Source organism: Miniopterus natalensis, chromosome 14 (genome assembly GCF_054644295.1).
Source record: "Miniopterus natalensis isolate mMinNat1 chromosome 14, mMinNat1.hap1, whole genome shotgun sequence".
NCBI lineage: Eukaryota > Metazoa > Chordata > Mammalia > Chiroptera > Miniopteridae > Miniopterus > Miniopterus natalensis.
In genome coordinates this window covers 19,877,894-19,900,183 of record NC_142094.1, presented here as the reverse complement: position 1 = coordinate 19,900,183, position 22,290 = coordinate 19,877,894, and the positions used below count along the sequence as shown (strand labels likewise).

Genomic DNA, 22,290 nt, shown 5'->3' with positions numbered 1-22,290 from the left:
ACACTTCTTGAATTCTGGGATCACCTCCCAAATTAACTATTAGCATCCAAATTTTTGTTTCAGGGTCTCTTTGGGGAGAAATCCAAACTATGACAACACATTCCTTAGAAAAATGCATACAGGAAGAGTTTTGTGTACAACTTTACAGAAAGTATGAATCCCCTGGAAGTTATTTAGGTTGTAAAGGAAAGTTACCAGGGTAAGTGTCACGTGACCCAAGATTTATGAAAATTGAATCAGCTTATGCAGAGTCTAGCAACTTAATACAATCTTTAATGGCACAAGAAGTTGGCTGACTTCAACCAGCTCTCAGAATTTATTTTCCCAGAACTTATTAGGTCATTTCTTTTTCTTTTTTTTAAAATCCTCACCCAAGGACAATTTTTCCATTGCTTTTCAGAGAGAGCAGAAGGGGGAGGGAGGGAAACAGAGAGAAACATCAACATGAGAGAGACACATCGATTGGTTGCCTCCGCACATGCCCTAGCCAGGGCTGGAGATTGAGCCTGCAACCAAGGTATGTGCCCCTGACTGGAATCAAACCCTGGACCCTTCAACCCATGGGCCAACTCTCCAACTACTGAGCCAAACCACCCAGGGCTAAGTCATTTATTTGTCCTGGTTTGCATCACTCTCACTTTGTGGAACATAGTAGTAAGTCCTGGGATTCTAAAGAAACCCCATGCTTGAAATCAATAAAAAGAGTAATGTTAGTAGTCCCAGGGATGTAAAGTACAGCATAGGAAAGAGTCAGTAATATCATAATAACTATGTATGGTACCAGGTGGCTACTGGAAATATTGGGGGAACACTTTGTGAAGTATATGAGTGTCTAACCACTATGCTATACTCCTGAACTAATACAAAATAATGTTGAACGTAAACTGTAATTGAAAAGAAAAAAAAAGTAAAGCCAAAGAGTACTATTACTCATTCCTATTGGCTCTCATTGTTTCTTCCCAGTTATAGCACTTTCTCGGCACCACCGCTGTGCCCCTGTGACCCTTAGGTCTTTTCTTGCTGTGTTCATCCAGAGCCACGCATACGATAACTGCAGCTGGTTTCTCCTGCTTCTTTCTGGATTCCACCATGGCTCCCTATTCTATCTCATCCTTTTGGGAATCTATAACCTTTGACACATATATTTCTAAACCCACTCTGGTGTCATCTGGAAATTTTATGGCATGTTCTAGTTCTGTAAAATTGGGTAATCCTGATTATCCCAATTCCTAATCAGCTACATAAAGAAAACTAAGAGCAAGGTCACCAACACCTATTCCCTAACCACAGCACACAATAGCTTCTTAGCTGTGCCCATGTATAGGCTAGCACATGTGTTCGTGCATGATTATTTGCTTTATGCACTATTGAATAAGTATGTCTTCGTAGACACCTATGAATGTGGTTTCGTGGGTGTGGGTGTGGGTGTGTAAGTAACCAGAGCTCAGGTTTGGTTTTGAAATTTGAATGAGTGTTTAGTATGTAACTTTAATTAGTCTTTGTGCATTGTTTTCGTCTGCACTCAAATATCAGAGGAAAAATGAGTTCATTTCCTTGAAGTTTATTGACCATTACCGGTGGCAGAGCAAATTCCATGAAAGAGCATGTTTCATACAGAGCAAGTGGAAGGGGAGCTCTGAGTTGGTGAGGACGGACGCTTGGAGTAGGACTCAGAGTGAAAGATGGAAAGGCAGATTTCTCCCTCCTTTCACCCTCCATTCCCAAAAGGTATGGAGGCGGAGGTATCCTGCCCAGCATTCCCTCTCCAAATTGGAACCAGAGAGGGGAAACTTGGTGCAAAGTAGAGGAGGAAACACCTCACAGCTCCTCTGTTTCTCCATCCAAGGGAATTCCAATATCCACACTGTAGTCTACAGGCTCTCCGGAGCTCAGCCAGGGAATAGGGGTTCGATTGAAAGAAGGCCTGTTGGAGAAGCTCTGGTTGTAGAGGACCAAGGGTTCATTCAGCAGGGGCCCCAGGTCAAACTTGGGCATCTGGAAGGTCATGCGTTTGGATGCCTTCTCATATCCTCCATAAGGCATTGCTGTCCTGAAAAGGAACACATTATTTCATTAAACACCAGAACAAAAGGGACAGAGCTTTACCAGTGAGAAGTTACTCTGTTTGAAGATGGGGGAGTCTATGGTTCTAGTTTGAGGTTGCTTCTGCACTCCTGTTCTCCTCCATTAGCCTCTCATTCCCGCTCTTGGTTTTCCTGGTTTCCCAAAGCTAATATGAGAAAAGGAGTCTAGGTACTAGATAGCCTCATGAGTAGTTGTAACCCAAACCAGCATTTTAGAGAAAGTAACCCCAAACACCGTAGACCCAAGGGTCTGAGGCTACCTTAAATTTCAACATAGAACCCCTACCTTACCTTCAGTGGATAATACATGGTCTAGATGAGAGGAATGAACATTTCCTGGAAAGTCCAGGCTCCTTGGGACCAAATGAAAAAGCGCTTTTCTAGCACTTCCCTATCTTGCTTTCACACAAATTTACTATCCATGCTCTAGAGAAGCCCAATGTCAAAAGAACAGATACTTAAGCCTTATTAAAGTAGGGTATAAAGGACTAGAACCATACTGCAGGAACAGCAATGGAATCCTAACCTTGAATAAAAGAAGCCTCAATAGGACTTTAAATGTATAATATAGTATTTATAGTCAAGGCAACCAAGGCTCAGAAGAAGGGCGACTTTCCCATGTCCACACAGCTAATAAGAGGCCTATGAACAAAAATTCAAGCCCTGCCTCTTGGCAAATTTTTCTTTCATCATATTTTGCTGTTTCTCTGAGCTAGAGTGAAAAGAGCAAAGGCCTTCAGTTAGGTCTCCCATGTTCTTCCCATGCCTCCTGAAACATTTGAAGCCAAGTCTTCATCCCAACTAAGGACACAGTGCCACACACTGAGATGCAACCAGTTCCTTCCCCATCACCCCTACCTGTTGAAGGACTTATATTGGGGGAGTTCAGCTTTGGCCCCATAAGCCAGCAGGTCAATGCCAAGTTCTACTTTTTGCTGGGGGTCAACCCCCATGGCTCTCTCCCATGGGGAAATATAGGTCTTGAACACGGTGATATGTTTTCCTTCTCCACCTGCCTGGTCTCCTAGCAGCCATGGGAGAGAAAAGGAAGTCAAATAATAGCAGTTAGTAACCAAGGGAAGTTAGTTTCACACCCCTGCACAAGGGAAGCTGCTGAGGCCAGGGGCCAAAGGTATAAAGTCCTCCTGGTAATTGTATGAGGTTTGTGGAATAATGAAAGCCTGGAGTCAGATCTGTCTCTTAAACTGAAAAACCAGAAAGGTGACTAAGAAACAAGGCTTCTGGGTGAAATAGACACATCTTTCTATTTTCCTGGGCCCAGAAAGTCCATTAAGATGTGTCAGGCTCCCCTTCTCCCTACACCCAATCGAGGCCTCATTCCTAGGGATACCACTGGTCTAGGGACCAGACACATTACTCTTGGGTGAGAATACTTGCCTGTTCCTGTATCGCCAACCCCTGCTGTTCCATCAGCTCCTCCTCTGCCAGTCTGGGCCCCCAGGCCACCTGTACCCCCAGATCCAGATCCAGACCCAGGGCCCTGATGGTGCTGTTGGTCAGAGCCATACTGTCCAGCAGAGCCACTTCCCATTGCCTCGCCTCCACCACTGCCCTTGCTGTAGGAGAATCCCTCACCAGCTGTGCCCAGCTGTCCCCCCACTGTGGGAAGGAACTTCTGGAAGTGATCCTGAAAGACAAGGACAGAGTGAAGGGCATGTTAACAATGAGTATGGGAAATATACAAAGACACAGGCTTGCACACCAAGGAAGATATGATCAGAGACAATGGCCAACCAGAAGACACTGAATCCTCTAAGGTTCTCCCGTCCAATAGATGGATAGTGGATAGCCTGCCTAGGAGGAATGAAACCCTCCGTAAGGGGTAGGAACCCCTGGGCTCAGTTCCTCCAGTTATAACTTAGGATGGTGACAACTCATTCTCAAGACTCCTCTGTCCCATCCTTACCAAGCCAAAGAGGACCAAGACTTCTGACCAACTAAAATTTGAGATATAGCTTTGGCATGGAGAGCCCAGCCTTATTTTGAAGAACTACAGAGATCTCTGTCCCCTCCCCCTCCTCATCTTGTCTAACAGATAGAATTCTTTTCTCTCTTCCTCTCCCTCTCTCCTCTTGGTGCCTATTGGACCAGGACTTCCTGGCGGTGAAACTATAGTGGGAAAGAAGGGTGGCCAAAAGAGCAACACTAGATTCAGTTCCTAAGCCTAAAAATAACCCACCAACTCCTTCAGGAGGCTCTACTGGCCACCCATCGTGCACATCTCCTTGCTCCACCCAGTGTAACCAGACCCAGGCAGGAAGGAGGGCTTTTGGTCTCCTAAAGTTAGATATAACTGGCTCAGCATTTTTACTCTGCTTCTACATAAAGGCCAATGACATCTATTTCCACTCTCCCCTGGCTGCCCAGGAAAGGTAGAGGGGAAAGGAAATGGAGAAGATGCCCTCCTTCTCGGCTATAACATCTTGTGCCTGGCCCCTCTCCAATCCCGACTTCTCTTTCTCTGAAGGATCCTGATTAGGGAACATAGGGTCTCAAGGATAGTGTCAGTCCCCACAGCTGGGGTCCTTAGATAAAAGAGTGGCTCAAGAAGGGATGGCTATAAAAATTCATTTAACTCTTTCTAGGGTCTCCAGATTTAGCATATAAGGTTATAGGACACTGGCTAAATTTGAATCTTAGATACACAACAAATACTTTTTTAGTATAAATATGCCACAAATATTGCATGGGACATATTTATATATGAGAGTATCCATTGTATATCGGAAATTCAAATTTAAATGAGTGTCCTATATTTTAAATTTTAATTTAATTTTTATGTCCCAATTCTTTTGGAGGACATACTTATACTAAAAAAAGCATTTATTGTGTATCTGAAATTTTAATTTAAGTGTCTAGGGTTTTTAAAAAAATTTTTATGCTTATGTCTAAAATATTGAATGGGACATGCTTTACTAAAAAATTATTTGTGTGTATCTCAACTTTAAAACACAGGGCTGGGCTTCCTCTGTTTTATCTGGCAACCCTATCTTTAACACTAACCCATACTGGGAAGGAATTTTCTCCCTGAGGGTGTGGTACTCCCCACCCACCTTCATTAGCTCTGAGATAGAGACTGAGTTCCAGAGGTGGGCTGTAACTCACCCTGGAGCTGTTGGGGACTCACTATATCTGGGGGTTTTGATGGGCTTTTAAATTGGCAGGAAGGGAAGGTTGGTGGTATTTTGGAGACTCAGGGCCTACCAAGAAACTTTCAGGAGGGGCACTAGGCTTTGAGAGTAGTAAAGTTCCGAACTCACCATTGAGCTGTCAGAGAAGACATCGGGGTGGTTTTCATAGATAAATTTCTCCACCCGCATCTGCCGCAGTTTGAACATCTTAGAGCCCCGGTTAGTGAGCAGTGACAGCTCCTCCAACATCACATCCCTTGGGACACTGATCTTCTTGCCCAGGTTCAGGCCCGAGCTCTCCTGTCCACCTTTTAGGGAGGTGGGGAGGAAGAGGCAAGGGAAAGAGGAAAGTAGGGTTTTCTGGGCTCAGAATACAGATGCCATCCATAACTAAGTGTGTGTGTCCCAGCAGAGACTGCTAAGGGAAGCAGATGCTGTCCGCGATGTCCGATCAAACTCTGTCTAGTTTGTGAGGGATTTTGATTTCCTGGGTTTGAAGTTGGAGACAATGCATGGGAACTGGGGTACAGAGTGGAGATAGTGGAAATACTAGAGAAAATGAATGGAGTGAAGGGGACATTGGCATGGCGTTATAGGGCAGATAAAGTACATCATAGATGGAAGCCACTGGGGAAACTGTAGCCTGGGGGAAAGTCCAAAGGCCAACACCGTGTGGAATTGGCCACCATAGTATAGACTCCTGCCTTACCTCCCTTCCCTACTCTTCCCCTCAGTGAACTCTGGCTGCAAACAGTCTGTGCAGTTTTCCATTTTAAATACATACACAGGCTTCCTAGCTTTGGGGAAATAAGTAAGGAGATTAACCATTTATTGAGACCTAACTCTGTGCCAGTTTCCATTGTATATATTTTCTTCCTTAAACATACCTCACTGACCTGTGGGTCCCGTAGTCCTGGACTTACACTGGGTAATATGGCAGGGATATTATTGTCTCATATTACAAGGTGAAAAGTGTGGAAAGGTGAGTAGTTAATGTTGAATACTTTCTCCTGTCCCACCACACCATCCCTCACCCCACCCTACCCCTGAATCCCTCTTATCTCTTCACCCTAAGATATATATAATCTTATGATATTTCTGGGACTGATACCCTTAATAAGAAGCCCCATGCTAGGCAGGTGCAAACATGCCATACCTCCAGTGAGTTCCATGATCAGCTTGCTAGGTTTCCTCTTTTTATTGGGGGCTGGGGTTCCTGAGAGTGGCATTGTGGAGGTGGATTCAGCCTGGATGGGAGGGGAAGGGGGAGTCGAAAGATGAACAGAGAAGGGTGATTGGGAAGGGTGAGTGTCTACAGTAAGGCAGCACTGCTTAACCTGGAGTCAAGAGCTCCAGGGAACAAAATTTCATTAGATTTTCAAAGAAATATATATTCCCTCAAATGGCGAAAACTCACTGCTTTAGGGAGTTTTCTTCTCTTGGGAGGCGGGGCAGAAACTATGGATGAAGCCTTTGCTCCTACTTTCTCCCAACCTCTTTGCAGCTGTTTTACAAAGTGCTGGTGCACGCATTCGGAACACAGTGTGTATGGGGGGCCAGGGGCTAAAACAAATAACACATAGGCAGGACAATGCACCCAGGTTTCATCGGCATGATCTGAAGTTTTTATTTGCATGGGGATCTCAGATTAGGGCTGTCATCCCGAGCTCTGGTCTCTCCTCAGTCTTCCCCAGTCCCCAAGGGGGCAGAAAAATGTTCTGCCAGGCTTGAGATCCAGCCAGAAACATTCTCCATAGGAAGGAGAGGTTGTTGCTCCTCCATTGGGCCAGCTGGAATGTGGCCTGGGAGGTCACAGCAGTGCTCCCTGTTCCTGTTCAGTCACTCCTGCCCCAGACCCCAGAATTGGAGAAGGGGGGTGGGTCAGAGGACATTTGAACCTCGATGCATGTCAACTCAGCAATACCATAGCAGTGGGAATTTGAGAGAGGACAGGAACATAATAATGGCATCTGGCAGTGAAGGGGGACAAGCTGGGAAAGATACGGACCAGTTCCTCCTTGACAGAAGTTGGCGACCAGCAAAAATGTTGTCTTCTGCAGAGTCCTGTCTCACAACACATCTGCAGTTCACTAACTTAGTGGGGTCTGCTGAGGTCAGAGTCCAGGAACTGCTAAATGGACTCCCCCGGTACCTCTCAGCCTCAACGAGGTTTTCTTCTATCCAGCCCCTTAGACCCCCTTCTCATTCCTCCAGTGCCTCCCCAATATCTCTATTCACCCCATCCTCCTGGGCCCCTCTCCTTCCAACTCTCTGTGGCTCCCCTGAACTGGACAGCTGGGAGCTGAGCATAGACGGGGGAGAGGGCAACCACCCCAGGATCAAGGGTCACTATTCCGCACAGACACAACAGCCAACAGAATGGTCTCCAGCCCCTCTGGTCATAGAGTTGGAGACTTACCGGTTGCTCAGGCGGTGGTCAGCTCTCCCTGGGGCCCAGCAGCTCAGGAGGACTGAGCGCTGTGACTGGAGAACCCGAGCTGGGCAGGCGTGGGGGAAGCACTGGCCGTGGGGGAGGGGGGTGGTTATTAATAGAGATGATGAGCGCAAGCAGCTCAAATGGCACGGGGTACTGAGACCCTGGAACCAAGATCCCGCCCTCTTTGCCCAGAGGCTCAGGAACGTAGGAAAGGCCTTTGGGATTCTCCCACTAATCTCCCTGGATCAATCTGCCCAGGGACTCCCTTTCGCTTGACACATAGAGTCTGAGATCCACAGAAGCATTGAGGGAGAAATTGAAAACTGAGGAGAGAGGAGGCAGGCAGCAAGTGGTAGACAGGAATTCAGAGTGGGAGAACATGTCCGGAGAGCCACTCAGAGCCCATCTAGGCCACAGCTGGAAGGACATGTGGGTGCATTTTGGGGGTGGGAACGCTTATGGCTCTGTGTTTGGGAAAGGGAAGTCTGTTCACAGTGGAACTACTCTTTGAAAGTTCCTGGGTGGGTTGATCTTTCCTCTGGAAGGGCCAGATCTTAGCAGATTAAGGGACAAAATTAACCAAACCCAGTGCTTCTTAAGCTGTAAGAGAAGATGTGGGAAAGACTTGACCGACTTCTGCCTTTTCACCCCCATTTGCTGTTGGGGTGCTCAGTTCAGCCTACTCTGCAGGATAGATGTTGATATCTCTCTGAGAAGTCCATGAAGGCTCTGATCTGCCAAGGCCTTACTCTCTGAGATTCCTACTTAGACTTTTCTTCAAAGGAACACCCCCCCCCATAGGATCTGGACTGTCCCGTGTGCATTGTTCCAGAAGAACGTCTGGGCAGGAGCACTAGCTTTAGAGCCCTCTTGTGAGAAGCCTGTCATTTGCCCAGCCCCTCCCTCAGTCGCTCCATGAACACCCTTGATCCTTCTCTACCTCCTGCTTAGGTCCTGGAGCCACCCTGTTGTGGCTGCTTTAAGAAGTGGCTTTGGTAGCTCCCAGAATACTCCCCTGTCCCTCTGTGAACTCTCCATTCCTCCTGACATGCCCTTTTCCCATCCTAAACTTTTCAGGTTCAGGCTAGGGGCTGAAAGGGCTTCCAGTTTTCTGTAGTTGGCCTCTTTCCAGACCAGTTTAGCCTCTAGATCCCTCATCTTTTGTCTTCCTTCTCCATTTCCTCCCAACCCAAAGAAGCAATTAGAAGAAAAAACATAAATAGTAAACAGTGACTTCATCATCACTACCATCCTCCTCTCAAAAACAAAAACAAACTAAAATTTTGGTCTCCTGTGACTGATTACCTAAAACTGCCAAGTGGGCGAAAGACAGAATACTCACCTTGTGCTCTCTGGGCCCTTCCTTTGGAATTCTGTGTACTTAGGAGCATCTGGGTCCTGAGCCTGGTTAATGGCACAAATTTGCCCCCTGCTGGTAAAATCGAAGCAAAGGCACTTTCCTTCTCAGAAATCTTTAATTCTAGTTTGCCTCTCGTGCCTTCTCTTCTTTATTAGTCTCAATCCTCACTATCTGTCCTCTCTGTTGTTATTCCCCCTCCCACCCCACCTTCACCTCCAACCATTGTTTTCCCATGGAAACATGGTTGCGTCCTCCAGGGAGCTAGGAAATGTTGATGGCAAAGGCTCAGAAGGCCTTTCCAACTTCTCTTAGCTTGGGAAGTATGGAGCAGGAGATTGAAAGGGGGAGACTCTGGATGGGGAATGTGGGGAGAGGGAATCAAGGGGAGTGGTGGAAGTGGCTAAACAGAAATGGGACAGAATTGGTAAAGAAGAGCAAGAAATCTGGGGTAAAGGGAAAAGGGTGAAAACAGGAGGGCAGGAATGGAGAAGGAGATCAGGAATCAGGAGATCAGGGGAAGGAGTGACCGATCAAGAAGAGATCAGGATTTGGGTATAAACCTAGAAGAGATGACAGCAACAGAAAGTGTGGGGTATAAGTTTATTCTTGTGCACAAACAAAAGTACTGTGACTCACACCCAATATGCAAAGGAAATGATCAGTTTCCAGATCAAGCAGCAAATGTGACCCTTGGTAGTCATGGGTGAGAGGGGAGTCTACACTCCTCTAGGATCAGGGGTCAGGACCTGAAGCTGGAAAGGAACAAGAGCTAGGGTGTGAGGGATGGATTAGGAATACAAAGAGGTTTGGCTCTGGGTGTTTCCTTGCCCTTTCCCTGGTAGTCAGGACACGGTGCAGAAGACAGAGGGATAGGCTCAAAGGAGGTAGCACAGATTCCAACTGTTTTTTCAACACTCAGCATATACTCTCACATCCCCCCACCATCATCCACTTCACCCTAACAAATACATTCTTCTCCATCACATTTCCCCCAACCCTCCTCTTGTACACAGTTGGTTTCTTGTTACCTAAATTTACTCTCTGCCAACACTGCATTCTCACTCTCTCACCATGCTCTTCTTTGTGGCTCAATCAATTTCATTAACTTCTGCTCTGCTCCCAGTTCTGCCTCAGTTTCCACCCCATGGCTCTCTTCTTTCTGTCTGTCTTAGGTTTATGAGGAAATGAAGCCCATGATTTGTTCACTCTCAGAAGAACTTTTTCTTTTTGTTCACTCCTTGGGTGCTTGCTGCTCATCATGGGCCTCTCAAGTTGCTGTCTGAAATCCGGCAGAACAGAATTCTGAGTTCAATTCCTGATCTAGCGGGTATAACTCAGCCCATACAAACTGCCTTGGTCCTTCAAGCCTTCTCATACTCCATAACTTTCACAAGATGCTGTATACCAGCTACAGATGCTAGTTTTTAACTCTAGTGAATCTTTCTCCCCACTAGACTCTGCCTGCGGGGTTATCTCACCCTGCTTTCGTCAGCGCAAGGGTGAGACCCACACTAGATCTTTATTTAGATCTCTCCTCTTACTCTTGCCTCAGACAGAAGAGCACATCTGTGCACGCACACACACACACACTGGCACACATACACGCCTAGGTATATGCCAACCAAGTTTGGGAAAGGTGAGTAGAGAGTAACTGTGCAAACAAGAATCAATTCAGTTCCTTTGCTGCCGGCCTGGTGGGGAGCTTCTTGCTTGAGCTCTCAGTGGTAGCTTCTCCCTGTGCCTCTCATTGAATGTTATGAGGCTCACAGAGAACAGAACAGAGTAGAGAAATAGAGACCAGTGGGGGAATATGGGTGGAGAGACCTAGAGATAGAGACAGAGATCTGGGCAAGAAACTACAGAGACAAAGAGAAACACAGATACCAAAGCAGAAATATTAGGTTGGAAAGCAACAGAGAGGTTGGGAGTCTGGAAGAAGTGGGGGATGGGATACCAACTCCAAAACTATCTCTGGCAGGAGGGAATTTAACCTCCAGATGCCTGAGAGGGGCGGTGCATTGGGCAGGAGAAGCGACTTTAGGAACTGGATGTTCCACCTCTCCTTGGTCCTGGGAGCTGTGCCCTGCTCAGTGGTGGCCTGCCCCAGGCCTCCACACATGAGCCTGCAATCCCGTTTTGGTGGCTGAAAAACGAGGCCTGGCTACCTGGAAGCCACAGGAGCTGGGGGAGGCCCCAAGACCCCTGGGAGATTCTGGAGGAGGGGCTGGGCTCAGGACAGGGACTGAGGCCAGCTCTGCCCTCCAGATGGGCTCATCCAATGTAGTGGCTGCTCGAGGGGCAAGCACAGTGGGGGCCAGGGGCTCTGCAGTGGGCTGGGGTGCTGGAGTGGAAAATCGGCGGATCTCCTGGATTCGGGCAGTTTTGGGGGGCCCTGAGGAGGTGGGGCCAGGAGTCTGGGGAGCCTCATCAAAACAGAACATTGCAGTTTTAAGTTGGTAGGGCTGGTGCCGCATGAAATCCAGAGCCTTGATGCCCTGCTTGGGGGTTGCCCGCGGCCCCTGGGATTGGGCCTTATTAGGGAGAGTTCGGGCAGCTTGGGGGAAAAAAGGTGAGAGCAGTGGGTTGTAGGCAATAGGCGGTGGGGCACGGATGTTGGGTGAGTATTTCCAGGAAGGGGGCAGCGAGGGAGTAGGAGAAGGGCTGCGGGGCCGAGGGCCAAGGCCGGGACTGGGCGTAGCTTCCACCACATACCTGTCTGCTCGGCTTTGCCGCTTGGCAAATAACTCCCCACCCCTTCCCTGCAGCCTGGGCGGCTCAGGGATCCCCGCAGAGGGGGCCGCCCCGTTCACCAGCCCATCAGGGAACCCCCGCGCCGAGGGCTTAGGAGCCACGGGGGGTGGAGTCTTAGGAGGCATCGGGGGCGGGGTCTTGGGAGCCACGGGGGGCGGGGTTTTCGGTGCCACGTGAGGCGGGGTCTTGTAACTCCTGCCCCCTGGTGGCTGCATGAAGTTGCAGGCTTCGGCCCCGAGGCTCAGCGCATCCTCCTCAGGGCCCGATTCCGCGCCCCCGGCCCGGGGTTTTTCATCCAGGTTCTGCACCAGCGACAGGAGCTCGGGGTTGGGCGAGTTCCTCGTCTCCTCGTTTCCCGGCCGGAACATCTGCTTCCGGGTGCCCCGCCGCCGCGCCTCCTGGAGGATGCCCGTGCGCACGGCGGGCACCGAGATGCGCTGCTCGCGAGCGCTGGGGGGCTCGGCGGCCGCGGGGCCTGCGGCGGGCGCCTCGGGGCGCGCAGCGGGTCGCGGAGGCGCCGACAGGAAGATGGAAGCGGTGGAGGTCATGGCAGCCGTGCTAGGGGGAGCGGGGGGCTCTGCGGCCCCGCCTGGCGTCACGGGACGATTGGGGGCTGGGATATACAGGGAGCTGGTGGCCGTCACGGGACCTGAAGAGCGTGGGGTGCTGGGGGAACTGGAGGCTGACAGGTGGCTGGGGACCCCCGAGGTGAAGCTGGGCAGAGGGGCGGAGCCCTGAGGAGAGGACAGGAAAGGGGGCGGGGCGGGGCTGAGGCTTCCCAGGCTTTCGTTCGTCCTCTTGGGGGCCACGGGCCGGAAAATAACCGAGGTGGTACCTGGCCGCTGCACCTGCAAGCCCGGGGTAAAGGGCCTGGCTGACCTGTTGAAGATGCTCGGGGCTGGGGAAGGGGCTCCACCGCCGGGGAGGAGGGGCCTGGGGCTGGCTAAAGGGCCCGGCGACGGGGGCAGCGCCGCCGCCTCGGGCGGAGCGCTCCGGGCCCTAGGGGGCGACTGCGGGCCCCGCCCGTCGAGCTCGGCGGCCGGACCGCCCCCCGCCGGCTCCTGGGAGCTGGAGGCCGCGCGCTGGCGCTGCTGCTCGAAGAGCTGGACGCCCCTGCCCGAGGCCTCGGTCAGCTGCCCGGCCGGGCCCGCGCCCTGGCCCCGGCCCTCCGCCGCGCCCGAGCCCGGCCTGGCCAGCTCCATGTCCAGATAGGGGCTGTCCCAGTCGGACTGGTTGGTGAGGCTGCGGGCGTCGGAGAAGGCCTCCTCGTCCAGCTCGGACTCGCTCGTCGGGGGGACCCCGTCCTCTTCCTCCTCGGCGCCCGTCCCAGCCGCAGACCCGAAGCTCACCAGGGTGTACTTCTTGGCCCTCTGCCGCCTTTTCTTAAACATAAGCACGCCCTTGGAGTGGGGGTTGGGGGCCGCGGTTAGCAGGGATGCGATCGTTCGGCATTTGGTCTTGGCCTCCTTCACACTCTTCTCTTGAAGGCTCTCTGCCCGCTGCAGTTCTGAGGGGGCCGGGGGAAAGTGCGGTGAGCCCCCCCGTCCTGTTTCCCAGGGCTCCCGCCCCCGGCCCCCCACCTCCTGCCTTCTCACTGGCCCGACCCACGGCGTCTCCTGCCTGTGCGAAGTCCTCTGACTCGGGAGCAGATTGGAGGGTGAAAGGTGAAGCCAAGGACAGTTAAAAGGAAGGCACACCACTGCGACCACAGTTCCCCTCTCCTCCCCCTACGCTGCTCCCATCTCCCCAGAGATGGGCTCCTACCCCCCCCCCATTCCTCCCCTGCCTCCCTCTGTTCCTGGCTGACAATGGAGGGGTGGGGTGGGGTTGGGGGGTCCACTTCCCAGGCAGAAAAATGGGGCAGGTTCCAGGGAGAGAAAAGATGAGAAGGGACACTTTTCTCTCACCACAGAGACCACATTAGGGCGCCTCTCAGAAAGTCTGGGACTTACTCCCTTACCCCTATGATAAGGACACAAAGGATCCTTAGCAACGAGGATCTTCATTCACAATTCCACCTCCATCATGCAGTCCACATTATATACATTCATAAAAATAACTCCCACTACACATCATTTCAACAAGACTATGGGGCTAGTAAAAGCCAGCTGTGGGCATATTTTCTCCTGTACTTTTCTCTCTCATTTATGGATCCCCAGGTTATATATGCCCTAGTTCGGTCCACACGTGTATTTACACAAAAACACATAGAGTCACTTAAATATATTCACACGCATGCACACTCCAGGTGACCGTTTTTCCCAAAGTTCCCCCTTTCCTAACAGTTTGAACAAAATTTTAGAGCCGATGTTGGCCTTCCAAGTGCCAGGCACTCTTCTGTACCTCACACCCCTGCCGCTCACTCCTCTGGGCCTCACACCCCTGCTACTTACAGCCAAGGTTAGCGTCAGATCCGAGATGCGGGAAAAGCCAGAGTGCTGCTCTCCGAGGCAGTCCCCCAAATCATTAGGCTACCTCAAGGTCACAGACTAAATATATTCACCTTTTCCCCCAGCCGAGGGTGGGAGTGGGGTAGTCTCCTTTAGGGGCCAGCCTTCTAGGTAGAGAGCTCAGGTAGCCACTACCAGGCAGGCACGAAAGAATTATATACTAAGGGGGAGGCAGGGCAGGGCTTCCCATGCCATGTGGGGCCTGGGAGGTGGAGCCCGGAAGTGAGAGAGGCTGCCCTGCTGCTGGGACCCTGCCTTGGACTCTCTGACCCATGATCCCCAGTTCCTCCTAAAAAAATTCTCAAAATTCCATCTAATTTTTACTCAAGATACCAAGCTCCTTTCCAACTAGGGCTCTCAATTGTGCCCATCCCGACATTTATACCACAGAAGAGTACTGTGAATGAGAGAGACACGTTAGAGCCAGAGTTCGGCTTAGGTGTTCGGTTTGGGGAGAATTACTTCACTTCATTGAAGTTCAGTTTCCTCATCTGTAAGTGAGAATGATAACAGCTACCTCATAGGGTTGCTATGCGGATTAAGTGAGATAATGTAGGTAAATTTAGCATTTAACAGTAGCCATAAGTTCCACTGTGAGTAACCATTACTATCAAAACTCTTGACACGAGCTACACCTGTATACAGCCACTTCCTTGCTCACACATTTTCTCCCATAGGCTCCCACATACAGGCCTTAATATATTCATAGATTATTCACACTTCTCTCTCATACACACTCTCTCCCCTTGAGTCTTCTGTAGCTCATGTGGTCACAAACCCCTCTGGCACGTGACCATAGCATCAGCCCATTCTGAGAAAGGGTTTGTGAAATTTTCCTTAGAAAGGATAGAAGAGGAAGGCAAAAAGGAGAAACAGCTAAGGGAGTAAGACCCTTCCCAGGGATCTCCCTTCCTAAACTGCTGATGTCTTCCCCTGCATTCTAGAAGCCAGAACTCTCTTGGCTATGGGAGGGTGGTACCTGCATAGAATGGATCCTGTAGCTCAGGAACTGGGCCTGGGGCTTTGTTGGAGCTGGCTTGGCTGAGGGGCTCTTGGCTGATGGGCTCAAAGGTTTCCATGCTGAGAAAGGCAGTGTTGGCTGGAGCAGGACCAGCTTGAGCCACCCCCCATGCCTTTTAAAGCCCCTTTGTCTTGTCCCCAGAGCTGGCAGCTGAATGAGCTCACTATGCTATTTTTGGAGCCTGTCCCCCTCCCTTCTCTGGCCTGCTCCACAAGCCCCGGTGTGATAGACGTGGGCACCTGCCTACCCTTCCCCCCACTCCACCCCACTGGACAATGAGGTCTGCTTGGATAAAAATATCCCTAAGTCACTAACTACAGTCTCACCCAGCATGATGGAAAGGGAGATTGCTAAAATGAGAATTGGGGATAAGCATGGGATCCTGGGCATGCATCTGGAATTTCTTTGTGGTCTATTGGACATTCTCAGGGATGTCAGACTCTAAACTGTCCTGTCCTTAGCCTCTAGTCCAGACTTAGAGACACAAAATTCTATGGATCATGAGTCAGAATGGCGGAGGGGAGGAATGAGAGATAAGAACTACAGGGGTGATCCTGAGATTTCCAAGGAGACAAGAAAGGGCTCTGGGGAGAGGCATGGGAGGCACAGGACAGGGAGAAGGTTCACTCTTAGACCTCGTTCTGTAGCTCACATCAAAAATAGCAGAGAGCTTGAGATAAGCGGAACTGGTTTTTTTCTGCCCAGGCCTATACAATCTTGCCTGAGATAAAGAGTTGAAGATCCCTCCCTCTACCACTTCCTAGGAACTCATGACTATCTCATAGCCTCCCAGCCCCAGGAGTCCTGATTGAACTTACAGATGTCAAAGGTAGCTCTGACTTTATGCCTACAATTAACACCAAAGAGCCCCTGAAGCCATACCCTGCTTCAAAATACTTCCCTGCCCTATATCTGGCACCCAGCAAAATTATAGCAGCAACAAGCAAACCCCTCAGTGATTCATGTCCCTTTCCAACTTCCCTACTTACCCTGTTTCTGGGTTGGGTGGAACCACCTGTACCTTTTTACCCCACTAGTTCAAACAGCAGAATAATGATTTCCCTCTCCTACTCATCAGTCTTCTCCACTTGTCCCCAAGACTATATCCAAGGTTATGAAGGGGGAGATTTAGGGCTCAGATTAAAAGATCCTGGCTAGGGAAAAAGGGTTCAGGCACTCACTGGCTTGCTTGGCCTTCTCGGTGTAGGTGGTAGTAAGATCTTCTGCCACCGGGTGGGAAACAGGCCCCACCATAGGGATGAGATGAGGGCCAGGCCGGAGGGGACCATGGGGCAACAGCAGGGCCTCAGCTGGGGGTGGCTTAAGGGCTGTCCCATTCTCCGAAGATGGGGAGCTCACACGGCTGTCACCCTGGTTGGAAGGACCAGGCACAGCAAGTGCCAGCTCTGCAGGGCTGTCAGACAGGTAGACCTCATCAGGTGGGGCTCCCGGAGGGGAGGGCCTTGCGGGGCCTCGGCGGCGGGGGCGGCGGGGCTTCTCCTGGGTGGCAGGGCCATCAGCATCGCTGTCTGTTTCTCCGTAGTAAGCCTCACTGTCAGGGGGTGAGAGGAGGCTCCCGGGCTGAAGAGGCTGGGGAACTGGAGCACCAGGGGGCTCAGGACTCAGCGGAGACAAGGGTGACAGCACCTGAAGCTCACCGGGGGGTGGAGACCTCAAAGGCCCTTCATCTTCTACCCTGGGGAGATGAGAGAACTTGAGAAATGGGCTGCACGGCCCACAGCTAGAGCGGCCTGGTGGGGGGGGCGAGGTTCGGGGAGAGAGGGGATGTAGGTGGAATGAGCTGGGAAGAGTGGCGATCTGAAGACAAACTGGGAAGGAGACAAGATGTGCTCGGAGGGCTGTGAGTGGAAATGGCTTTCAGGGAGATGGTAATGAGACAGGCAGGGGTTGAAGGAGGCCCCCACACTCAGATACCCACTTGACACCCATCCCTAGGTTACAGATACACCCAAGCCGTTTGGGAGGCCCACACTAACATCTATACTGCATCACTAACTCATAAGCAGAAACAGGTTCTTGTTAGTCGCTGAAGCCAGGCCAGGGATACACAGAGGAAAGTCAGGCAGTGGGAGCTCTGGACGAGGGGGACCGGGTGGGTTGGGTTGAGAGGAGTCCATACCTCTGCACAGTGAGGACAAGTTGATTCCCTGAGGCATCAATGAGGCTCATGGCGCTGGCATGAGAGAGACTGGTGCAGGAGACCCCATTGATGGCCAAAAGCTGGTCCCTCTCTCGGAGTCCTGCTCTGCCAGCCTGGCTCCGTCTTCGGATCTGAGAAGGTGTTGGAGGAGAGACTGTAGGTGAGGGGGGCTCCAAGGAGATGCAGAATGCAAGGAGTTAGGACAGGAAGGAGCCATGTGTGGGAGGGATTTTACTTCGCAGGCTAAGAAAGGGTGGAGGGGGTATGGGACTGCAGTTCAGGGGCCTTCCTAGAGGGCAGAAGGTGCAGAGTGGAGGGAGTAATACATTACATGAGGGGAAGTAGGGTAATCACCGAATGAGAGGGCTAGGGGGGAAGGGCCAGGAACCAGAAATGGTGGCTTTACAAGGTTTTCCTCTAAGGGCAGTATCTATACTAGCCAGTAGTTCTCTCCCAGGCCTTGGAATCCGAGGCACTCTTATCTATCTACATAGTCACAATTTTAGAACAGTATTCCAGAGTGGAGGGAGTCCTGCAAATTCTGGGAGACTGTGATTGTGTGTGTGCGTGTGTGCCCTGGTGGCTATCATTTACTGAGCGCTTACTAAATGTTAGGCATGGTGCTAAGCACTCTACATGTATTATTGCATTTAATCCTTAGAATGGTTCTATGAAGTAGGTGCCATTATTACCCACATTTTACAGCTGAGAAAAGTAAGCCTGTACGGTGAAACCAAAAGGATAGCAACTTCATCTGACAGGACAGATCTTGCCATTACCCTCCTAGCACCAAAAAAAGAGTCTTGCCTAGTGAGAAAGGATCTGGCGTAGGAAAAGAGGAGTACTGAAGGCATGGGCTGGGCAGGGCAGGGCAGGGCAGGGCAGGGCAGGGCTAGGCTGGGCTGGGCTGGGCTGGGCTGGGCAAGACAGCATCAGCTCATCACATATCAGTTTAGTTAGAGAGAAATTAGAACCTTCCCTACATTCCTGGAGTTTGTGGTAGAGGCACAGACCCAGGAGAGTCAAGACTGGGTGGCCAGGCCTGGGCCTCTGCTGCTAAGGTGCTGCAGGGAACTGAGACAGTCTTTCTTTGCTGCCAAAAACCAATAGCCTTTTCCAATAGCCCCCACCCCCACAGGAAGCCTGTGCTCACACGCTGGTCCCCCCGCCGAACTTTAGCATGCTTCCCTGCCCACCTGCCCACCCCCACTCCTCTTCACAGCTCCCCACTTCTCCCCCATATGCCACCACAGGACTCTTCCCAGGTTCCCTTGGGTTCCCCCTTTCCCTGAAACCTCAATGTAGGGACTTTCCCTTACCTTGGACACCTGTAAGGGTTTCCTCTGCTCGGCCCCACCCTGAAGTCGGAAGCCCCAGGGGGCTCCCCCTGACAGTGTGACCAGCACCTCCTTCTCCGCACCCATCGCTCAGGTTGGCCTATGGCCCTAAGAGTCTGGACAGTGTCCCAGGGAGAGAAGTAGAGGTGCTGGTACCCCGTCCGGCCTGTCTGGCTGTCCTGCTCCTGCTGCCCCAGGCCTTCCCCCCCACACCACACACCACACACCACACACCACAGGCAGGCAGCTTGGCCCTGGGATCAGTACAGTCCAGCACACGTGTCCTGTCAATCGAAGTTGTGCTCAAAATAGTTGCCGGCTGTACTCCTCTCCCTCCCTCAGCTGAACTACTCCCAGAGCTAATTATAGTAAAAACTTCTGCCCTCTCCTGTCCCCCATTCTCCTGCAGGGGCCTTTCACTCAGGACTCCGAGTACTAGCTCTCGGGGCTCTATAACTCATGTACACCTTTTCAGGGACTGTGGCTTCCCTGATAGGATCATGGGCTAATTCCAACTGCTTTCCCCCAAAGCTCATTTCAAAGTGGGAGCAGCAGGGGCTTCAATTCCAGAGCGAGGAATGGCTGGGTTTGTCCCACAAGTTCTCAAGTTTCCAAGAAAAGAGTGCCCCTTCCTACGTGAATCTACCTATTAATCAAAATGGAGATCTATATCCCACTGCAGTGCTGGGTGCAATTTAGGGGAATTCTGATCAGCTTTGCCCCAGCTGAACTGTTGACTGTTCCATAAAGCCTTTCATGCCCATCTTCTGACTCCCTACCTATACAATAGGCCTTTCTTTTCTGGGCAACAGATGTATCAACATATTTCTATTGTTGTATTTCTCAGCCAATATTATAGTTTGTTTATATGCCTGTCTCTCTCTTAGATTGTGAGAAACTTGAAGGCAAAGACTGTGTGCAACAGCCAATTAACAGCCCACAGAACAATGACAGATGTAAATAGTGCTCAATAAATGTTTGCTAAATTAAATTACCTCTTACAATACATAGGTGGTCATGGAAAGGTGAATACAGATAGGTGTGCATAAACATGCCAACCCATGGTAATAATAAAATCCCTACTTATTTTTAGGTTTCCATTACATGAATGTGCCCTATGTTACGAGATCTCTGTTATAAAACATAATGTTATGGTGCTGTAATTATTAAAGGCTACAGCGTTTCCTGGAATAGCTGTTCTGCTAGTGTGTCAAATGCTGTTTGCCTTGGTGTATGTAGTCATAGAAAACACCTGGGATACAGAATCAGATCTGGACTTGGAGTGACCTTGGGCAATTACTTTACCTCATCAGTAAAAAGAGTATCTAAATATCCATTCATTCACTATTCAAACATTTATTACATGTTAGCTACATGTAAGCCATAGTGCTATACCAGTGGCTTTAATTTAACCCTCAATGCACATTGGAATCACCTGGAAAACTTTTAAAGCTACTGGTTCCCTAAAATAAGACAGCATATAGAATTAGATGATTGTGTAATGAAAAAAGTCTATCAATCTATATATATATATGTGTGTGTGTGTGTGTATTTTTCTTAGGCCTCAGCCTTAGGGATTCTGATTTTAATGGTCTGGTTCCTGATATCGACATTTTAAAAAGCACCACAGCCCGGCCGGGCATGGCTCATTGGTTGAGCCAGGATCTAGGATCCAGGCGATCAGGGTTTGATTCCCGGTCAGGGCACATGCCTGGGTTGTGGGCTCGATCCCCAGTTGGGGGGGGGGGAGTGCAGGGGGCAGCCGATTAGTGACTCTCTCATCATTGATGTTTCTATCTCTCTCTCTCCCTCTCCTTTCCTCTCTCTGAAATCAATAAAGATATATTAAAAAAAAAAAAAAAAAGTTTAAAAAGCACCACAGATACCCTGGCTGGTGTGCTTCAGTTGGTTGGGCATCCTCCTGTGTACGGAAAAGTTGCTGGTTTGATTCCTGGTCAGGGCACATGCCCAGGTTTCAGGTTCGATCTCAGGTAGGGGGTGTGCAGGAGGCAGCCAATTGATGTTTTGTTTTCACATCGATGTTTGTTTTTCTCACTCTCTGTCCCTCTTCCTTCCTCTCTCTCTAAAAATCAATTTAAAAAATTTAAAAAACAAACTAACAAATAAATAAAAAGCACCACAGATTATTCTAATATGTAACCAAGATTGAGAACCATAGCAGGATACAGAAAGCAGTAAAATGCAACGGGTCAGCCTCCATCAAGAAACCAAACTTAGGACTCCTACCTAAGGGGTAGGGGTGCAACCTTACTTAACATGGAGGATACCAACTTGCATATGCTGATGTGAGTTAAATGGGATAAACTTGTATGTAAAATGCTTAGCAAAGGTCCCAGCCTAGGGTGCCTTTGTGCAAGTGGGTCTCAATCTTCAGAGTGTGAAAGGAATCCTCTGGGGAGCCTGCTGAACCATAGCTCGCTGGGCCCGCCTCCAGACTTTCTGATTCTATATGTCTAGGGTGGGTCTGAGGTTTGCATTTCTAACAGGTTGTCAGGTGGTCCTGATACCATTGATCCCAGGATCACACTTTGAGAATCACTGACCTCGACTATAAACGACAGGAACAATCTGCTCATTTACTAAAGCACGCTCAGTGACGAGTACAGCTTCCAGCACAGGCTACAAGTGCAATTTTTCAATGTATGAACCACTCTGTGTCTCAGAATAACTAATATTTACCATCAACAATATGAGAGAATAACTTTTGTGTACAGCAGTGCGCAAAGATAATTATTAAATGAATGAGCATTGTTGAAAGGATTAAATGAGGTCATGTATATTTCTAAAAATCGTAGGAATATTAGCTACAATTGTTGTTACACCTTCGGGGTAATAATAATTACTCCAGAAACGGTAGCTCTTCCCCATGCTGAGGGCATTCTGAGAGCAGAGACCACCTGGCTCCTCCACAGCTCTGCATCTGAACCAAGGCGCTGTGTAAAAGTGGTTAATAACAGCTGACTTTCCCTGAGTGCTTACTCCGGTGCCAGGAAATCTACGTGACTATTGAAGGGCAACAAGCTATTAGAAGAGCATTTAATATTCTCTCCATTTTACAGAAGAAAGAAACTGAGGGAGAGATTAAGTTGCCCAAGAGAGCGAATTGCAGAGCCAGAACTCGAACACATGAAGTCTGGCAAAGGTCAAGGGTGAGAACCACCCCGAAGACGGAAATCAGTGGGGTCAAGGGTCGGCAGGAAGTGGCTACGGACTCTAGATCGGAGGTCACTACCATGTCATAGGCCATTGAGGGGTTGTTACTAAAGATAGTTTGACTTAGTCTTTTCAATCGCTTCTCAGCTGGTGGGACCGTAAAGCGACCAGGACATTTGGGTGGGGGAAAAAAAAAAAAAAAAAAAGGGCGCAAAAGAGTAAGAATCTGCGGAGCCGCCCAAGGGGCGGTCCTGCTGAGTAAAGGAAGTGGCGCATGCGCAGCATCCGGGTTCCTGGGCGCATGCCGGTGCAGACGTGGCAGAAGGAGTGGACCGGTCCCGGAGCGTGGGGGTGGAACTTCCG

The 22,290-nt window shown here is 50.1% G+C and overlaps 2 protein-coding genes across 3 annotated transcripts; both read right to left on the bottom strand.

Annotated features, from left to right (window-relative positions):
• Positions 1 to 1,557: 1,557 nt before the first annotated feature.
• MYOZ1 (myozenin 1) lies at positions 1,558 to 9,511 on the bottom strand. Its single transcript, XM_016224017.2, has 6 exons — positions 9,016 to 9,511; positions 6,393 to 6,483; positions 5,366 to 5,544; positions 3,483 to 3,732; positions 2,943 to 3,108; positions 1,558 to 2,050 (listed from the first exon to the last, which is right to left on the bottom strand). The coding sequence occupies exons 2-6, from the start codon at positions 6,463 to 6,465 to the stop codon at positions 1,819 to 1,821; spliced, it is 900 nt and encodes a 299-aa protein (XP_016079503.1). The 5' UTR covers positions 6,466 to 6,483; positions 9,016 to 9,511; the 3' UTR covers positions 1,558 to 1,818.
• Positions 9,512 to 9,619: 108 nt separating this feature from the next.
• SYNPO2L (synaptopodin 2 like) lies at positions 9,620 to 18,916 on the bottom strand. 2 transcript variants are annotated; one of them, XM_087824340.1, is made up of 4 exons: positions 18,736 to 18,916; positions 17,396 to 17,547; positions 16,437 to 16,951; positions 9,620 to 13,291 (listed from the first exon to the last, which is right to left on the bottom strand). In XM_087824340.1, exons 1-4 carry the CDS (start codon positions 18,838 to 18,840, stop codon positions 11,121 to 11,123), a joined length of 2,943 nt encoding a protein of 980 aa, XP_087680466.1. In that variant the 5' UTR covers positions 18,841 to 18,916; the 3' UTR covers positions 9,620 to 11,120. The 2 variants fall into 2 exon arrangements, with proteins under 2 accessions (XP_087680466.1, XP_087680467.1); XM_087824341.1 differs by lacking the exons at positions 16,437 to 16,951; positions 17,396 to 17,547; positions 18,736 to 18,916 and adding an exon at positions 15,214 to 15,360.
• Between the last annotated feature and the right edge of the window lie 3,374 nt (positions 18,917 to 22,290).